General features: G+C 42.2%; 1 protein-coding gene across 5 annotated transcripts in view; it reads right to left on the minus strand.

Annotated features, from left to right (window-relative positions):
- Window positions 1–21398, minus strand: part of DNAJC4 (DnaJ heat shock protein family (Hsp40) member C4) — a 417545-nt gene that overhangs the window by 21327 nt on the left and 374820 nt on the right. For 3 of the 5 annotated variants that reach the window (XM_078660556.1, XM_078660555.1, XM_078660558.1), the window contains one exon: window positions 4485–4626. The exons of the other annotated variants lie outside the window; for them this stretch is intronic. In XM_078660556.1, coding sequence (XP_078516682.1) covers window positions 4488–4626 — 139 coding nt within the window. In that variant the 3' untranslated portion in view covers window positions 4485–4487. The remainder of the gene's footprint in view (window positions 1–4484; window positions 4627–21398) is intronic. 5 annotated transcript variants of the gene reach the window in all.

Consider the following 21398-nt stretch of genomic DNA (forward strand, 5'->3'; position numbering starts at 1 on the left):
GGAAAACTTTAATTATTTGCACCAACAACATAGTCTGCGAATAACGCCACATATCTGGGAGTTAGGATCAGTCCAGACGTTAAAACTATTGTTAAAACTAATTTCGACCCTCTCCTAGATAGAATTAAAAAGGATCTTGATCGCGTGAACAGCCTATATCTTACTATTATAGGGACAGCTAACTTCTTAAAAATGAATGTCTTACCAAGATTTCTTTATTTCTTTAGGGCTATCCCCTTAGCCATTGATGATAAGATTTTGAAAACAATAAACTCACTTATGTCAAAGTTCATCTGGCAAAATGGCAAGATCAGGAGGTCTCATAAATTATTGTCCTTACCATTAGATAGAGGAGGTTTAGCTATCCCTAACACAATTCTGTATCATTGGTCTGCCTTTATGCAGATCTTTACCCCTCTGATTAAAACTAAAAGCGATTGTGGTCACAGCGTCACTGACTCCATTCCCTCTATTTATGAGCTACTTTTGGGGAGTAATGCTGATGGCTTGTTTCTTCGCTACACAGATACCTCCTATTATAGACAATTTCGACAACTTACAACTATCACTAATGCATTTAAAGTTTGGAAGAGAATCCTCAAACATATGCAAATTAGTAAACTCACCAGATATACACCTTTGTGGCATTCCTCTATCACCTCTAACATTGGGTTAGATGCTACAGCCAGAAAATGGAAACTCATGGGTATCTTAACGGTTCACGATTTCTTGATTAATGGGACTGAAACTTCCTTTTCTGACTTAAAACCGAAACATAATCTGCCCAACGGAGATTTTCTTAAGTATGCTCAATTATTTACTAAACTTAAATCTAACGCTGCAACTTTAGATCTCTCCAATATTCAATTATTTGATCTGTTGAATAGACCTAATACAAGAATCGGCACCCTTTATGATACCCTTATGTGCGAAATTCGTGATGATCTAGAGAAAACAGAATTAAACTGGGTGGTGAAACTTAAAAACCCTGATGTTGATTTGTATAAATGTATAGAATTATCTAATCGCCTGCTCATGTCCAGCAATCTTAAAGCCCAGCTATATAAAACTGTGTTTAGTTTGTATTATACCCCACTTAAATTATTTACCTGGGGGAAAAGAGAAAATGACCTTTGTCCTAGATGCGCAATAGGGCCGGCGGATAATATTCACATGTTTAGTAGCTGTGGTAAGCTTGATTTAGTAAAAAGTATGATTGCAGATTATTGGTCGGTCATATTCGGGCATAGACTACCCGAATCTGACTGCTTATATTTAATGGGTTTTGATGGGTCCTTAACATTTACCAGAAACGAAAAAAGACTCGTTTTTATTGGCACGGCTATACTTAGAATAATTATCTCAGCTTGTTGGAAAGATTCTGCCCCCCCTACTTTCCAAATGTGGCTAGCTCGCTTCCTAGCGGTTTGTAACTATGAGACATCGATTTATGCTACTAGAGGACTCAAAGCTAGGAAATTAGGCGAGGCTATTTGGGATCCTATATTGCTATGGCGGGAAGGGACAAATCCTACCATGAGAGTTAGTTAAAAATGTTTCTTTCTCTTTTGCTGCTAACCTTTTATTCATGCCTCATTGTACTGATACCATTTCTTCCTGCCTCTGTACCTTTCTATGTAGGTGGAAATACACCTATAGATTTGTTTTTCTTTTATCTCTTTGCTTTATTCTTTCTATTATTCTTCTTCTGGTTCCTTCTCTCTCTTTTTATTATGTAATGATGTGCATCCAATGTACTGTCTTAGTTCAAATAATTTAAAAAAAAAAAAAAAGGAATCTTGGAAGAATCGATCTAACTTTATCACACATGAAATAATGGTTACAAAAATTATATGAGTACACTTGAGTGGAAGACTCTTAACCTTAACAAGTAACAGTTTAGAAATGACTAGATCACTAGAAGATCATTAAAAGAACCACATCACATAAATACATGTCTATTTTCTTCTATCATTAATAAAGGAGAAACATAAATACCTCTCAACCCTCGATAAACTAAAACAGGTCTTAGAGCCTTATGCACAAAGCTTTTTCATATTGACAGGTGATTTCAATCAATACTTACTTGCTGCAAATAAATCTGGATTTACAGAAGATTCTCCAGATCTAATCTTGAACATTAAAGTGCATTTTTAATCAATTATAAAAAATAACCTACTCAATGACTAGCAATCACACATACAATCTATTAACCAACCTAGGTTACTAATCATTAAAAAGAATATCTACAAACAATCAACCCACCACAAGCACACATTCCAAACCAGGAAATTAAACAGTTTACTTGATTATAAATTCATTTATTATACTAAATTTAACACCTGCAAAAACATTGAAATTGTGTGCCAACGTGGATGTGACCACGAACCTCAGGTGATCCTACTTCATCTTAATTATATTCAACACAAACCCCAAAAGACTGTAATTAACAAATCATCCATTTCAATAATTAACAAAAAAATAAGATGGAATGAAGACCTTAAATCAAAACTACAAGGGCTAGGAGAAGCAGACTGTATAATTAGCAGATTATCCACATTTCTTTCTTAGCAAGAGCAGACTAATTGGGTATCAGACTGAACATTATTGTAATCTTTAACTCTTATCTTTAACCTTATTTCATCAGTGCCAACCGATCGAGATAAGCTCAGGAGCAACACCCATTCAGGACACAGAAATAACAGATTAATCACAAATGCAAGAATCACTGGCAATGCCATTAGGTTGTGCTTACAAATGAAAGTTTCTTTTGTGTCACTGATGGGTCTAGACACTCAATAAGTCATCATAAACACACACTGCCATTCATCTTTGCACTCATGCATCCTTTTATCAGTCCTTAATTCCTTCTTCCATTCTGACACAACTAAAACAAAGCATACACCAACTCAACGACATATGCAAGATAAATTAAAAGAATACAAGTAGAAAAAAAGAAAGCATGCTGAATTCTAATCATGGCATTATCATGTTTGCAATAACAAAACTAAACATAACAGCGGGTGTCCGCCTTGCCAAGGTATTCTGAATAGTCTATTGCCGTTTTAAAGTTCAAGCATGGTCGCCACATATAGAACCGAAGTGTTGGCCATCTTGGAATAGTATATTTCAAGAAGGAGGGGGTGAGATGTGATACAGAGTTCGCTCACCTTCCCAAACATCTACTTACAAAGACAACAGAAAGGAACCCCTACCGTGCTTAGTCTATCTCTCCATACCAGTCCAAAGGGATCCCCTGTGCTACTAAAGGGACTGAATGCCAAGTGCCATGCTTCATTAAAGAGTTCTCATCCAGATACCTAGTGTATCTGGATGTGCTCAACCTTGGTAGCCAAGGAAGCTCTTTGTTTATTGGGTGGGATCCTAGATTTGAAATAATCTAGGGTGCCTTGAGGGTTAATTTTATTTTCAAAGGGCACCCTGACGGTGTTAAAAACAGGTGGGGATGCACTAAGGGAATCAGTATACTCAGTATTCTTGAGTCACATGTTTCAGCCATCACACCAGCACCTCACCAGCCTAGTTGGCTTTCATCAGGACTACTCAAGGATCCCGTTAGTCAGACCCCCCAGGATATAGCGGCGTGGATTGGCAAATTTAGCGGCACAAAAATGAAAATTTAGCGGCACAAAAATGGAAATTTAGCGGCATTTAGCGGCATTTTATTTTGGGGTTTTTGCAACACCAAACACAGATATCTTACTGTTTGACCTTGCCCACGTAACGCTTGTTCCTGTGCCTGAGTGTCTAGCACTTATTGCAGTACTATACCTCAAATTATACTCTGTTTTCTCTTATAACTGCACACTTGTCACTTTCATCTCCTCTTGTGCACTTTTGACTACCTCATGCATTTTTGGTTGCTCACAATTTTTACTCAAGTATTTTGTTTGCTCACGATTGTCACTATTACCTTTACTACCTCATGTATTTTGTTTGCTCACAAATGTCACTATTACCTTATGTAAGTAACGTATGTTTTTGCAATCTGTTCTTTTGTAATGTTTCTCATTATGTTTCATCTCTGTTCCTAATGTGAAGCGCTCTGACGCCTTCAGGTAAAGTCCGCGCTATATAAAAATGCATAAATAAATAAATAATAAAAACTTTACCCAAGGCCGGGCGAGGCCTGCAATAAAAGCTTTTCCCTCTTCTGCAAAACACCTGGTCTAGCACCTAAAAACGCAGTTGAAAGGTCACAAAGTAACATTTATCCATCAGTGTTCTCAACAAGACTGTCCAACACTTTAAAGAGCCGCTTCGAAGGTGCTTACTTGCAGGCGGTCACCTAAAGGGCCCATGAAATCATCACCCAGGGCCTCCCTGAGTACTGATTCCAGCCCCTGGTTCGAGGGGCCCGTTGCAGCAGGTAGAGATCTCCCGTCCAGCAGAAGGCGTGGCCCCTCTCGAGCCAGCACAGCCTGCAGGTGGACTCGGGAGATTATCCAGCGGACGGACGGTACCTGTCAGTGTGTCGCTGCCGCTTCGTGCTCTCTCCCCCTCTTGCTGGTGTGGTGCTGGTCTTCTCCCTCTCTCGGCCGCCGTGGTCTTCTCCCTCTCTCGGCCGCCGTGGTCTTCTCCCTCTCTCTCGGCCGCGCGTCCTCGCTGCAAATCAAATGGAAAATGGGCGAACGCCGGAAAACGGCAAATTTCGCGGGCTTTATGCCAAATATCGCGGCATTTGCAGAGATCGCGCGATTTCGCGATTTTTTTGCAAATCGCGAAATCGCGATAAGCTGGAGGGTCTGGTTAGTATCCTAGTTGTGTGCATTCAATTGTAGGCTTCGAACTACCTTTACCCTTTTTCTGATGACTTATAGTTCCCTCCTTTACTAGGCCAGCGTAGCTGGCATCCTCTGTATCCCAGCCCATTTGTTGTGTTTTTCACTCAGGGCACCACTTTCTTATTTTTCCCGACACTTGTTGGTGGAGCAGTTCTATGACACCATAGCCCTGGACTTGCATGCACAGGTTTCATGCCTAGCTTTTTTTAACCTTATGATTTTTGCAGGGATCAGTGAGCGATGGGGTGTTGGGACACGTCACTGCATGAAGTGTTACAATCTCTGTTGTATTCTTGCTTCCGTTGGTCACTTGACCTCTATAACCCCAGGCTCGCTCCTTTATTGTGACAAGGTTATGTCAGGCCCACATCACCGGTGTGTGCCTCTTTTGGTCACTTGACATACATCCAGGAAAACACTACTGTCCACCGGGCACCTTACGAAGTGTAGAATAACAGATGGCTACATGCATTATCTTTTCTTATATTTTGTTTTTCAGAGAAATTTCTTTTTACTTTGGTCACATACCTTATGATGTATTTTTTATGTGCATAATATTTATTTTGACCAGTGGAGTCTTTTTTCCTTTGACTGAAAAGCATGCATTATTTGTCTTGCCAAAGTCTTGTTTCTATGTTGATGTATTCTGTAAGTGTCTCTCAAGAGTAAAAAGGGCACGCTGCCACATTGTTTCTAATGCTTTGACAAAGACCGTTTGGTTGAAACGCGTCAGCAAAAATAAAAAGCTTGGATTTACCTGGAGTGCGGGCAATCTTTGCTGCGTGGCAGCATGAGCGAAAAATTCAGTACATATATATATATATATATGGGGAAGAAAGACGTTTTCCGTGCAGACCCTCAGCAATAACCACCACGTCCCTGAGGGTCACAGAAAGGCAGCACACCAAACAGCAAATCCAGGTAAGTTCAAGTTGCTCACTTCATGTTTATTTTCTTTTTTTCTTTTTTCATTTCTCCTTAAGTTTCAACCATGCAAAGTGCAAAGTGCGTCAGATAACAAAAAAAAACGACCTACGCGTTTCGGCCAGAGGCCTTCGTCCGGGTAACAAAAGCCCTGACCCTCCAAATCCGAGGAGGGATTACTCGCAGGCACAGACCACAGCAGGAATATCTTCAAAGAGGTACGTGAGCTGGTTTTAGAGTTTCATCGTACAATGTATTCTTCACCCAAAGTAGAACAGACCAGTGTCCGCCTCAAAATATATATATACATACATATATATATATATATTTATACAATCCTGGCAGACATTTAAGAAGATATTCTAGCAAGAATTACAAGAATTATTATAATGCAAACTCCCTCCTCCTACTAACCAACACCAAAATGATTTCCTACAACGGTAATTTGGCATTTCATGTAACAAAATAGCTATCTGTAGAATCTACTTTAGAGCAATAACAACCCCCCCCTTAAATGCATGCTGATTTTAAGATATACTTTTGACAATTAATATTTCAAGGCTAACTTGTTCACCTTTTCACAATAAACAGATCAGACATAATGCAACAGAAATATTTTTTCTAGTGAACCAAGCCTATGTCACGCCTATCTTGAAGAAACCTGCGCTGGACCCGCTTAAATTGGAGAATTATCGCCCAATTTCTCTTCTCCCATGGGCCGCTAAGGTCGCTGAGGCTCATGTGAATGAGACCCTGTCTAAACACCTCCAAACCGCCAATATCCTTGACCCTTGTCAGAATGGGTTTCGGGCAGGTCATAGCACCGAGACAGCTCTCCTTGCTATGACGGAACATCTGCGTTCCGTGTTGGATTCCGGTCAGACTGCGGCACTGGTGTTACTTGACCTCAGTGCCGCGTTTGACACGGTTTCACACGTGATACTGCTGCGTCGTCTGGGAGAAGCAGGTGTCTCTGGGAGGGCATTGGATTGGTTTCGGTCATTCCTAGCAGATCGCACATTCCGGGTCGCTATACCCCTATTTGAGTCCAAGCCCTATTCCATTGAGCAGGGAGTACCTCAGGGGTCGGCACTTAGCCCCACGCTGTTCAACCTGTATGTGCAGCCGCTGGCTGCGGTCGCCAAGCAGTGGTGCCTGAATATGGTATCCTATGCTGACGACACGAAGCTGGCGGTGGCCCTCAGTGGGGATGCCGTCTCCGGGGCCTCTAGGTTCAGGAATGGCCTGACAGGAGTGGCTGGCTGGATGACGGCGAACTGCTTGCAGCTTAATGCAAAGAAAACAGATGTTCTAATCGTGGGCAAACACAGCAGCCTCTGGGGCGATCAGTGGTGGCCCTCAGAGCTAGGTCCAACTCCCATCCCGGTGTCTGAGGTGAAAAATTTGGGTGTCTGGTTAGATCCCGCCCTTAGCTTTTGCGGACACACCAAAAAAGTAGCTGCTACCTGTTTCGGGATATTGCGTGAGCTTAGGCCAGTCTTGAAATTTTTTGATGCCCCGACCAGACAGTTGATAATCCAGGCTACTATACTATCACGATTAGATTATGCGAGTTCACTCTTGTTGGGGGCCAATCAGACGGAAGTTATCCGGATGCAACGTGTTCAGAACGCTGCGGCCAGAGCCTTGGTGGGCTTACCTAGGTTCTGCTCGGCGAAAGCAACCATGTACAAGCTCCATTGGCTCCCCATGGCTCAAAGGATCGAGTTTAAGACTCTTTGTCTTTCTTTTAAAATTCTCAAGCTGTCTTCCCCCCAGATCTTGGCGCATCTTCTCACCACATATGTTCCCTCCCGCTCTTTGAGGTCATTGGGTCAAAATCTGGCCACAGTTCCACGGTTCAAACGTTCTCGGGCCGGAGGTCGGTCCTTCCGTTACCTCGCGGCCAAGCTCTGGAACTCACTACCAGCTCATATCCGTGCCCTAGAGGACTTGTCTGCTTTCAGAAGGGCCATCAAAACATTCCTCTTCCCTCCTGGCCCATAAGAGCTCCCTTGGGCTATTCCTTTCTGCTTTCTGTTTAGCTATGTATTGGTATTTTCCTTCTGCCAGTTAAAAGCGCCGGGACGCCCCTTTGCTGGGGCAGCTGTGCGCTATAAAAATCACAATAACATAACATAACATAACATAACTGTAGCTGTTATCGATGCCTTATCACCATAACCAACAGAGGCCTCCTGTACTGAGCATAAGCTTTTCAACAAGAAAACCATCAGGTATATGCAAGAAAAATACATGGTATACAAAATTACAGTTGTCAAAGCTGAATACTTTCTCTTTAAGAGGGCCGAACAAGGATTCTAACAATACAAACCTTCTACACCCACAGTTTCTCAGAGGGAGTAACCTGCACCAAAATGCTTTCCAACTATGGTAATCTGTGAAATTCCATGTAACAAAATATTTATCTGTAGGCTTTAATAGAGAGTAAAAACAATCTACCCATAAATGCATATTGACTTTAATATATGCTTTTCACAATTAGTATGTGAAGCCTACTGCCTTAATCATAACGTTTCAAAATCAACAAAAAAGTCCAAAACTTTATCATTGGCTTGCCATCATAAGCAACTCAGACCTACAGTGTTGGTACATAAGACTTTCTGCAAGACAATCATCTGGTATACCGTGATAAAATGACAAATATGTAAAACAAGCATTTGCAATGCAATAGGTCTCGCATTAACGTGAGTTTAAGCTGTTGGCATTGTTAATGACAATGCCATTTATTTGTTTTAAAAACAAAAACAAAAATAAAAGGCATTGTTATTTGCAATGTCAATAGCTGAAACTTGCGTAAGGGCGAAACCTATTGCATTGCAAATGCTTGTAGCTCAGTTGGCTATGGCGTCTGCTGCAGAAATCCGCACTTAACCTCAAGGCCACACCTGTTGAAGTCATTTAAATGAGTTCTATTGTTAACTTCAGAAAACTCAGATCTCTCTCCTGCACCTGAAACGTACCACAATGCCAGGGTTGCCACCTTCCCAAGGGAAACATTCCGGTCAGGTGTTGTCATGTTAAGAGTCTGTGAAAGGCCCAGGCATGATACTAAATGTGACTTGAACCAAAATCGTATATATTCATTAATAGCATCACTTTACTGTCTCTGTTTTCTTTAATTATTAGCTCTGGACCGTTAGCGGCTCCCTCAAACACATCAAAAAAGTGCTTTCAACTCATGTTTGCTGTTTGAAGTGTATACAGGCAATGTGGAAAATACCGCCTTTCGGTTATTTTGCTTATTTCTGTACCTTGCAAGGCGTTAAACTACCGTCGGTGTCGATAGAAAACCGGATGTGGGCAGCCCTACACGCTGCCCGCTTTGATCAGGTGAGGGCGGCTCCATAGCCCATGTCAGAACTGCTCCGTATGTCTTTGGCTGTCCTCGAAGCTATCACCGCTGAAATAAATAATATCAAACCCTGGCTTTAATATCTGGGAAAAGGGCAGTGAAGAGTGAAACGGCGGGCCTCCAAATATCGAATCACAATTAACGGCTAAAACTTCAAAGATGAAAACAAGTAAACCGCACGTATAGTTTTTTATTTTTACTTTTGAGTTCGTTCGCGTTTCACTTTTATAGTTATTTTTTATTTTTACAAATTATTATAGAATTATTTTAATGTTCCTCTAGTCTATCTCGAACACGCAACATCGAGAGGTAAGGCGGCGGTGAGGGCAGGAAAGCGAGGGAGTGAGTGGAAGGGGACTGTTTAGGGTGGGAGAGCAATAGAGACGAGAGTGAGTAGATCAATGAGAGCGGTGTGGGAGAGAGAGGTGAAGAGACAGTGTGGGTGACAACGGAAGGGACAAAGAGTAATAGACGGAGAGGCACAGAAAGGACCCAGGAGAGGAAGCGAGGGTCACAGGAAAAAGAATGATAATTGTGGTGTGTGTGCGAAAGAGAGTTGAGAGCGAAGATGCGGTAAGAGAGAGAGGGGAACACACAGACGTCGAGAGATTGAGGGGTGACAAAGAAAGAGTGCGTGAGGGACAGTAAGAGGAAATGTGAGGATGAGAGAGAGTCTAGAGAAAGAGAATGGGAGAAAGAATCAAGGGGGTAGGAATCCAATGAGATAGAGAAACGTGTGAAGCAGGGGGCGGGGGTAGCGGATACCTTTGAAGTGAAGCTAAGCTTCACTTCAAAGGCTTGTTGGCACAGCGCACGCTGGGGGATGACTGTGGGAGGAGGCTGGTGTCTGTGCACGCGCTTTTTATGGCAATGCACATGCGCATTGAGCGAGCTTTCACGGGCACTGCATGGAATCGCCCGATCTCGGTAAGCTCTGTTTAAGCCCCTTTATATCTCGCTCCGCTCAATGCGCATGCGCATTGATAGGTTGCGAGACCTAAAAATGTCAGTGTGGCAGCATAAAGACAGAGCAATGGTTAATTTGAGCCAACGGTTTCCAGTGCTCTGCACTGGCACTTAACCATCAGCCTGGGCACTTTTAATGAGCACCCGTTAAGAGCCATTCATCTATGGAGAGATCAAGGGATTTGGCCAGGATTACAGGATGTAGAGCGGACACCTGTCTGCAGCTCTGGCCATTAGGCCACATCCTCTCCCCACTTTCTTGGTTTGCAGTTGGTTCTGTTTTAGGCGACGCTAACAGTGGAAATGGGCTGGTGCAAGATGCCTCCTCACGAGAGCCATGGCACTTCTATTTCTACAAATTAACCACTGCGACAGAGTTATCTTTTTAATAACCACATCCAATATTTAGAAGTGTCAAATCTGTATTTATTCATGAACGAGGGGCCCTACTGGCCTGTGGCACCCATTTTAATTCAACTGGATTAAATGTCGTAAGGCCGTCACAGTGGTGGAAATCACTTCTGTGGGGAGAATGAACGTACCTAAGTGCATGAGCTGACCTTTTGGCTGTAACCTGGTGATAGTTTGATGTGGTCTGGGACTCGTGGGGGGCGGCACTTGGCTCAGGGAAAGAGGTGAGGAGTTGTGACAAGGATGAGTAACACGGATCTGGCGGGAATGGATAGATGTAGAACGGAAAGCTAACTTGTCAAGGGGAGGTGTGTGAAGCTCTTTTGAGGAGGGGCGTGCAATTGCAAGTTGCGGTGTTCTTTGGAGGCGTGTGCCGCGCAGTCGAAGCGGTGGGCGGATGCTTTACTCCCTCTCCGCAGGACGATATAGTGGGAACGGAAAGCCAGGGCGGCGGCAGCTCGCTTGCGTGGCCTGGGCTCTGGGGAGGGCCCGTCCAGAGCGAGCCTTGGCCATGGCCTCCATGGCAGCCGCGGCCTCGGCGGCTCGCACCGTGGCCGTGTTTGGAAACCGGCCGCTGGACGAGTGGGAGCGGAGCCGCTATTACTTTTCGTCTCTGAAGCCCGCGGCCCGGCGGCTGAAGTTGGACAAACCGCGGATCCTGGCGGAGTATGGCCCCCCCTGGGAGAGGACGTCGCCGAGGCCGGGGAAGACCCCGCGTCCCACCGAGGCGGGCTACACCACGGCGCCGTCGCGGGGGGCCAGCAGACCGTGCCCTCCTGGCGTCCAGAAGAGGGGGCTCTGCGAGCAGCAGGTGAGTCTCGGGCACAGCAGTGGCGTACCTGGTCCACCCTGGCATAGCTAGGGCAAATGGATTCTAGGGTAAACCTCTTTGGAAAAAGAAAAAAAAATAGCCGCAAATGCATGGGTTATAATAATAAGTGACTCCCTGATCATTTTTACCGTGCAGGCTGATAACCACAGATCACTGCTTAAAATATGGGAGCTAAACCTAGTTAAAGAAGATGATTTATAATTATAAAGTGGTTTTGAAAGTTACACGGGGGAAGGTGCGTTCTGACCCGGGGCGAGGCTGTAGGGTATTCGGTCGATGTCTGATAACAAGCGGGAGGCGGCTCGGGCGCAGCACGTCTTCCGGAGACGTGCGCGTTCACAGAGCTGAGTCGGCTCGTGCACAGGCCAATAGCGGCTCGTGCACAGCTCTATCTCCCTTGCCAGTTAACACGGTGACTATAGAACTCGCTGGCGGGAGCGCTTCGCGCTCCAACGCCAGCTCGACCTAAAAAATACTGTTGTCAAAACAATGTAAAATCCCTTCTTATAGGACCTAATAAGGATTACCATAGTGCAAATCGTCTATCCACATGGTTTGTTAAGGTGGGTCACCAGCACCTGAACTCTTGCCTGCTACAGTAATCTGCGAGATTCCATGTAGCAAAACGGCAGCCTAAAGGCTTTAGCAGTGTAATAACAATCCACCCTTAAACACAAACCTTTCAAAATAAGTAAGTAAGGCTCATTTGCTTTGCCATAACTTCTCATTAAAAGCAGATCACACCTAAGGAATCTGTCATTTTCCTTGTGAACTGATAAGTCCTCTGCCCTTTATCAATGCCTTGATATTATATACAACCAGGGCCTAAAGAAATGAGCTGAAACTGGCAACCATCAGTCATACGCTTATAAAATTACAAATTTGTACAAAATGTAATCTGGCTAAGCAATGTACAGCCCCTGTCAATAGGGCCTAACAAGAATCATAACAGTCAATTTATTTTCCCAGACGTTGTCTGAGTGGGTAACCAACACCATTAGCCTTGCCTACGAGAGTAATCTGTGAGATTATAACCAAATACCTTTCTGGGTACTGTAACATAATGTGACAACTATCTACTGTTAAAGGCCTAGTGTCTTTGCCCTATGCTTTTCACAATAAATAAGACAGGTTTACAGACTTTGTAATAACTTTTCATAACAAACAGGATGGACCTAATGCATCAACCATAACATTTTCCTACACACCAATCAAGTCTATAGCTGTTATTATTAGTTTATCACCATAACCAACTCAGGCCTACGGTCATGACCATAAGCTTTCCCACAAGGCAACCATCAGGCACACAACATAAAATCGCAAATGTGTAGAAAATTCAGCATTATAACAATTCAAACTTTAATGCCTATTGACTTTAAATGATGCTTTACACTGTCAGTATGTCAGGCCTACTGCATCTATCACAACCTTTCATAGTAAACAATCCGGCATATAGCCTTTATCATTAGTTTGTCACTATACCCAACTCAAATCCATTTTACTTAGCCTAAGCTTTCCACCGGGCAATCATACAGCATTCAGTCATAAATGTACACATTAATACAAATTTGCTGTTGGCAAAATAAAATACTATTTCACCTAAAAGAGCCTAATAAGGACAGTTTGTTTGTGTAGATTAACAGCACCAAAACACTTGCCTAGTACAGTAATATGTGAAATTAACTGTAACAAAGTACCTGCCTACAGGCTTTAACACACTGTAATAACAATCTATCCTTAAAAGCCTATTGCTTTTAACACAAACATTTCACAATAGGTTGGTCAAGGCTACTGGCTCTGTCATAGCGTTTCAAGATAAATAGATCAAACCTATGAAATCTGGCATGGTTTTACCAATGTACTGATGAAGTCTTTACCATTCAACATCGGCTTTGCACTTTATCCAACACCGCCCTATTCATGTGCACATAAACTAGCAACCATCATGCATACCAAATATTAAATTATAAATATGTAAAAAAAAAAATACAGTTTGCAAAACAATAAACAACCCCACTCAATAGGATCTAACAAGAATCATCATGGTGAGATCCCTCCAGGGTTTGTCCGACTGGGTGTCAAATGCCCTTTTCATAACAGTTCATAATAACCAGGTCAGGTCTATAGCCATGGTCCTTGTCTTGCCACCATAACCCACTCAGTCCTGCTGCATTGAGTATAAAGCTTGCCACAAGCCAAAAAGTGTAATTCATTCAGGTTTTTTCAATGAAGGATACAAACACAGCCTAATCGAATCCTGTACTTAGGGAGACCAACAACTGTGTGGAGCCCACGACCCTCTCTCAGCAGGACTCTGAATGTTCTTTTTTTGTTCATCACATAAGGTCAAATGCTAGTTGTCCTGTCAGGCCAGACCTAAACATCCATGTAGGTTAGTGGCTGCCCTCCTCCTATCTGGGCTTCTGCCAAAGAAAAACACCATAAATTATCTAAATATTTAAGACACTTTAATAGCAATACAGTGTCATGTGTGTCCCCGATAAAGTTCAAGATCAGACAGCTGGATAAACAAACAACATGATCACAGTTGTGTGGGGGGCAGTTGCTGTTTTGTAGAATCACAAAACGTCTTCCTGATCTCAACATGTGGGCGGAGCCAAACCCTTTCTACTGGTGAATCTGACATAATAGTCCAGCGACAGCTTGACTGTCAAGTCAGACCATAAACATGCACTACAGTATAGGATATAAGGCAGCTCTTAAATCTACATACAGCTACTGCCCAGAGTAAACTCAGCCTAGAGCTAAACGAAACATCAATGGGTTATGGGTACTTTCCATAGTTCAGCAACAATACATTTTTAATATGATTGCAGCAACGCCAACACTTCTACACTAAAGGAGTTAATCTTCAAAGAACTAAACGAAATAAATACAATAACCTGGACATGAATCTGGATGACATTGGCAAGAAGATTAGACAACACAATCTCCTGGATTTGAATGTGCTTTTTACCTTGCCGAGCTCAGGGCACACATAACTGATCAAAACAACTCGTAGGCAAAATTGTAGCAAGAAAGACCTTGAAATGCTAGTAAATTATAATTGTTCTGAACTCGCTTATAATTCTTACTCAAATTTCAAACAACTCTATCGCAACTCAAATCTAGAGGCAGACAAAAAACAGAACAGGAAATATCGGAGATTCAAACTATTTTACATACCTTTGTGCCAGTCTGAAAGATTCTGGAAATCTTATTTTAAAGGCAAAGGTATATGACAGCTAAGCAGCTATAAAGCAGAAACCATAAGCCACATCATCTGTATTTGTCTTAAACTGTTAACTCTACAAAAGCTTTGGTCATTTGTTATTGAGACAAATACAAGGACAGTTAAGAGGCAATAAACTATTGTTTTATGACACAAGCTCCAGTTTTTATTAATGCATTAATTACATTTTTAGATCTTCTTACATCAAATTTGGACAGGTTCCAAAATGTAGTTAATTGTCGTATTTTTTTTGTAAAAGTCTTTTAATATAACTTATTATTTGTTTTTAGGCTTTTTTAATTTTTTTCATAATTCATGCTATTTCGTACATGTTGTAATCACTTTATTAATGCAATAAAGTTACTTACTCTGAACTTACATGAGGATGAGCTGAGGGGCCATACAAGGAACATCCCTTCAGCAAAAACACATGGAATGTGGTTAACTAATTCAATAGAGATGCCTATTGTGTCACGGTTTCCTCAGCATGGTGTTATTAGTAGCTCCAGGGACCTATATTTTTTATGGTTAATTATGAAAAATAAGCAAGTATAGGGGGTCGATAAATTTATGTTGGGACAAGGCTGAGAGATTGCTATTTGATCTGTGCATGTTATGTGGTAAGGTGTAGGACTGTTTTCCTAGTCTTGGGGCAGCTACGTAATATGGAACACTATTCAGTGCTATGCAGCGTTGTCGCCCCCTCTGACCAATGCCTCCCTGACTCTTGTTTGCAGAGTCAACAGTCCTTTACTTTCTTTGACTGAGTAGTCAAGCTTACTTTAGGAGGTAGGTAGGGGGTTTGACTCAGATACAATATATAACAGTGTTGTAAAGTGACCCCTTCTGGGTAGTCACCCCCAGTTTTTCTTTTTTTTAACCTACAGGTAATCTTGAACTCTAATGCTGGCACACTGCTATCCAGTGCATAGGATACGTATTGGGACATGCAAAAATTGGCTTAAAACCTGACTGGATCATCAAACTTTCCTATAATGCCTTAGTATATGGTGTAGAAATGCACCCATTGCATGGAACGCTAAATGCCACCAGTGGACTGCAGCCACTATTGCAGAATTCATTACAGTTGTAGTGAAAATATGGCTTCAAGCTTATCTTGTTTAGCCTGAAAGCAGCAGTTTGAACCCTGCTGCACTCACTTGACAAAATCACCCTTTTGACAGGTAGGAAAACCTGATATGCAATATTAAATAAGTGACTCCTAAGCGCACCGGGCTGCCCAACGGATAGGGTGCGTACTATTTAAGAGTGGAACATGTGTGACAGTAATGGCATGTTCCCCCATTGACTAGGCCTTCAAGACATTGTCGCTGGTCAGAATGTAGCTGGGTTACAGGAAAAGTCAAACTTTATAGATATATAAATTATACACTTTAAACTATAACCTTTGACTTGTACCCGCTACAGAATCCATTCAAAGACTTATTTTTATATTTAAAAAAAAATTCAATCTAATGGTGAATGTGATGTTTTTATTAAATACATTGAAAATTTAACTTTTTTAGAGTTACTTACCATGCCTGAAGTTAATTGAGGCTAATTTGCAGTAGCCCTCCAGCAATTACTTAGCCTGTACATGGCCGAAATTAGGTGTGAAAATTGCTCTCAGAGCAGAGACAATGGCCAGGGAGACGGGAGATGCTTTTTCCTCTAGCAGGAAGACCAGTTGGGGCGTGTACAGGAACTGAATTTATTTCAAAGGGTCCATTTCTGGTCACAAATACATGTCAGGTGAAAGGCCCCAGCTTTTGTCTGACTAGTCAAGTTAGCACTAGACTCAGTGAGAGAGAAGTTACCTCCAGAACCAGATTTCAGTGATCACAGAGGAAGGGACCACCCATTAAGCTGGCCACACTGCTGGGTGGGCACACAGGCTCAGTACAAGGGCGGAAGGGTTTCCCCTCTTTGAATTTTCAGAGTGAGGGGCATTCTGGGATTATTTGCAGTAAGGCAAACAGGAACTACTGAAGAAAATGGATAGGGCTGATCCAGGGAACATTTACTCCATTGGTTAGGGAATGCCTTGGAGTCGCCCTCGCCACAAGCTGGTGCCAGGATTAAATGTGGCATTCGCAGGAACCTCCTCAGAACATTTACTAGACCTGCAGAAGATCAGAAAAGACCTGGACCTGCAGTCTGTGGCCTGAGAGGATCACTGACGGACTGGATCTACTCCCTCTCCTACCTACGACAAATAAGTGTTCTTGCGCAGTCAATTGGCTGACCTGTGTGGCTACAGGGACACAACAATCTGCCAGAGGCCTTTTCCTGGAATTGCTCAGCTGACCAGCAGCAACTGGACCTGGACTGAACTTTTTTGTTGGCATCTATCTGACACACAGAGAGTCTCCAAGTGCTCTCCCCTGAGGTCCAGGGGTTGTTTGGGAACCAGAGGAAAATCTGGAAACTTTTGAAACCTTTTCCTCCAGAGCTTCATGGGAACTGAGGTAAAACTATCCAACTGACAGATCCACGGCATCAGATTGAATTTCAGTTTTGTCCCACTTAAGGATTCCAGCACCTCTGGAAAAGGACAGCAGCTACAATTTTCAGTGTTGGCCCGCCAGGGAAGATGTTTCTTCTAAAAATGTGACCAAGACCCTTTATGTGTTGAGACGTACAAACCTTGAAAAACGTTTTGAATTGGAGATTTTCACTGTAACCAATCGACTTTGTGTATCCAACCAGGGCTCCATTGCGGTCTGCTTCATATCGCACCTAGGTCCTGGTCTACCACTTGCATAGTCTATCATTGAGGATTTTAGCTTTTTGGCGCTATTTCTACTTACCATATTAAAAAATCATATCTCTAGTTTCCCACATTGCCTTTTTAGTGTTTTGTTCCTATTTATTTTAAAATTGCTAGTGAAATTGTATTGTGTTTTGTGTGACGTTTTCTAGTGTGTATGCTTTATTTACTTAACACATTGCCTTTGATTTAAGTTTGACTGATTAGTGTCAAGCTACCAGGGATTAAGCACAGGTTTATTTTATTTATTTTGTGTGACTTCTAGCAGGTGGTGGCCTTATCTATACTGGTGGACACTTGTCCACACAAAATAAGAATCCACTTTCTAGTTATCACAATTAATAGTAACTGCCTTTGTACAACGCTTTATAGCTCTTGCCACAGGCTCAAACTCATCATCAAATGGGTAGCAAGCTACACAATGAGTGAATGCTTGGTTGCAAAGATGGTGTACTTGCAGTATAGCCTATGTGGAATGTGTTTTGGTGTTGTGAATGATCAGAGTGGTGAGCTTATCCTGTCTTGAGTTGCAGTGCTTAAAGTGTAGCAGTGGCAAAGGAGTGCGAGGAAGAGAGCGCAAAGATGGCTGTTGCAGTTACTCTCAGGTCCCATATGATTTTTTAATTTTTTTTAGAGCTTGCTAAAGCACCAACCTTTAGAGACGACCAGTCTGTTGCTGTTGTGATACTGGAACTCCATGTCCAGTTTTGAAGCTGACTGGTCCTGCAGGGGTGGAATACACTGAAGTCATCCATGATGCCATTTTTGTGTATTATGGTCATCATTTATTATGTTTTACAACACAAGTCTTAGTGACAGGTGGCACGTCTCGTCACATGCCAGTACTGGTGCTTTTATTAGGACCACCCAGAGAAGTACTTGATCAGAGTAAGGCCTCCACTGATTGCCTTTGGCCGCTGTGGTGTAGAATTACTGTAGTTTGAGGGTTTGCTGGAACTAGCCATGTTCTTGGGTCTGTCTTGGAGAGCTCTTGAAGACAGTGTATTGTTCTGACTTCGAAGTTACTCAGTAGTTAGGGAAGTAGGTTATGTATCCTTAATCTGGAAAGAGCGCCAGAACTTTACTTTCTTTCTGAACAACAGATGGACTTGTATACTTCACATATTTGCTAGTAAGGGTCTCCAGAGCTTGTCTGCTGCTGTTCCTCCAAAGTTTTTATTCTTCTAGGAGGAATGGATACACATGGTGATATTCTTGAGTAGATAGTGCTGTACCGGGCGTATCAGTGGAATTTAGCTTGCTGGTACTGTGGCACTACCCCCGGATGGATTTGTAGGTTATAAAGAGTGCATTTAAGGCCGAAGATCTGGCTATCGTAGTCACTGTTATATGTAAAGCACTGGTGTAATGTGTTTCCTAGGAAGAAGGTGTACTAATAACCTTGTTGTGGAGTTTTGGATCCTTTGCAATTTGCACAATATGAAGCAGGGAGTTCCTAGTTAGAAGCTGTGTGCATAGGGTACCCATAACATCACAAAAGTGAGACTGGCCTGTAGTTTCTGTGCATTATGAGGGATCAGGTATAGGCTGGAATCTACGGTCAGTCCAAGGTTTAATATTTTCCTTGATATCGCTGGTTAAACCTCTCGTTCCTTGGGCCTGGATGTCCTAGGCTCTACTCTAATGTGCCATTGTCATGATCTCCATTCTGGAGGAATTGAGTTTAATGTGAATGGTCATCATCCATTTATCTACAGCAAGATGATATTCATCTAGTCTGGTTGTATCTATGTTGTCTGGGTTTTCTGGTTTTTAGACTGTATGAGTACTTGTAACAGATTAGGTTGAATGAGCTGATCAAGTGTGGTAATGTGGTTACTTAGAGAATGAATACCTATGTAGATGTTGTCTATGTAGAGATCCAGGTTAGTATACTTACTCGTACTTCGAACTATTCTAGTCTCTGTAATAGGGCTTGGTGGCGGAATATGTCAAACGCTGCAGACATATCCAAACATAGTCCATCATTCTATATCCCCTATCCCCAGTAGTCTTACTCATCCCTAATTTTCCATCTCCCACCCCTCTTCTCTCTGTCATAATCTCTCTCTTCTCATGCCACATCCTCAATTTCCATTCATCATCCATTACTATTAATTTTTCACAAATTAAGGATGAGAAGTGTGGGGTGAGGATTCAGTAATTAAGGAACAGGAATGTGGGCTTAGGAGTGAGGAATGAGGGATAAGCAGGTATGAGGACTGAGAAGAGAAGAGGGGGTCCAAGGACTAAGGGAAAGGTTTAAGAAGTGAGCGTTCAGAAGTAAAGAAATAAGGCATTAGGAGTGATAGGTGAGAGACGAGGAGTGGGTGATGAAGAATCAGAAAGAGGAGTGAGGAACAAGACCTGAATGATGAGAGGTGATAGTGAGAATGAGGGATAATTAGAGACGAATGAAGAGAGAGGGATGTAAATGATAACGTGTAACATGGATACTATACACAGACTAGGCTTAGTCACCTGGAAATATTAAGTAGCATCACCTGTGGGAAGAAGTCACTCTGCATCTTGAACATGATTGTAACATTTTCATCTTCCTCGCAACAGTCCCTTCATCTCTATGTTGCTAGTTTTTGGTTAACGGAAATGGCGGGAAACAGGCATCTTTGCTTCTTATTTCTTGTTTCATTTGTCGTTGCAGTAAATGCAGAGTTGCACAAAAGTTCAGCTTTATACTTGTCACCAACTGCAACACCAGACATTCACACTCTCTGGTCCGCATGTTTATTTGCATTGCAATTACATGAATACCCAACCGGGACCTAGGAGGTCAGCAACTCAGGCTATCAAAACCGTCCCAGCCACCACTTGTACAACCCAAGCTGACCGTTAATATTATGATATTGCACACCAGGGAATTAAGTGGGAGACTATAAAGACCAGTGCAGAATACTACTCCAGAGAATTCTTTTTTAATCTCCTATCATGACCCTTTCCTGATGAGCCCCTTCTTGTACTTTAATACTTTGACCGATTCATCACGAGCCCCTATATTCTCCCTCTAAGACCTCTCAATCTAATTCCCAATCTCATGATTCCATCCTCAAGTTAAATTTTCAAAAATAATGACAGGTGCCTTCTGATTATTGTTCAAGCTGGGAAGACTTTCTCTCTCACTCTCTCTCTCTCATTCAACCATTCCCCCTCATTGGTGGTGTACCACAGGGCTCAATTTTGACACCATTACTTTATGTCAAACACTGTGGGTCACTACTAACTGAGCTAGGGTTCCAGTCCGAGCACGATTCAGATGATCCCCTGTTGTACACTAGAGTCTGCACCAGCTCCAATAGCACTGTCTTATCCCCATTTTCACTAATATTAAAAAATAGCTAAATATTTGACACCTAAAACCACATGAACTAAAAGTAAAAGTTACTTACTTGTAGCCCTAGTTCTTCACCATATGTATTACCTCTGAATTAAGAAAAGGTAGAGATCTTCATGCAAGAGCAAGGTAGGAGAACCCACATTTTTCAGCATTTTGTTAATGTTTCCCAAATTTGAATGTCAAATAAAAAGAAATAAACAGAAAACATGTGCACATGCATAACACACATACACACTTTGCCGACCTATTGCGTTTTCCTCATTGGCTGATGACGCAATGCTTTTTGGTGACTGGTTAAGGAGGTAAAGTGGAGCGTGTTCCATAACAAGTTTTTCCACCAATACATTTTCCATAGGCTTTTTAAACAGACGTAGCAGCAAAATGGCTGAAAAGATTTAGATGAAATTTGGCAAGAATATCGGCTATGGTGTGGAAATGGGTCTTTTTGTGAGTGGATCTAAATTAGTTCAGTAAGTTTTACGTAATAAAAGACAAAAAAGTAGTGATATATTGGGCCACCATGTACTGCGGTACCTGGCGATGACAACACACAATATGATTGGTTTGTCATGTAGTTTCGATAAACCTTATATAGCATCTACGTGTTTAGACAACATACTCTGTAGGATTGGTGTTAGACTAATTCTAGACACCTCCACTGGGTATGTTGGCCTGTGTACCAGCTAGCTCACAGTGCCACTAGAAACTCCTCTTATCAGGGAGAAAAACG

Source organism: Lissotriton helveticus, chromosome 9, assembly GCF_964261635.1.
Source record: "Lissotriton helveticus chromosome 9, aLisHel1.1, whole genome shotgun sequence".
Lineage (NCBI taxonomy): Eukaryota > Metazoa > Chordata > Amphibia > Caudata > Salamandridae > Lissotriton > Lissotriton helveticus.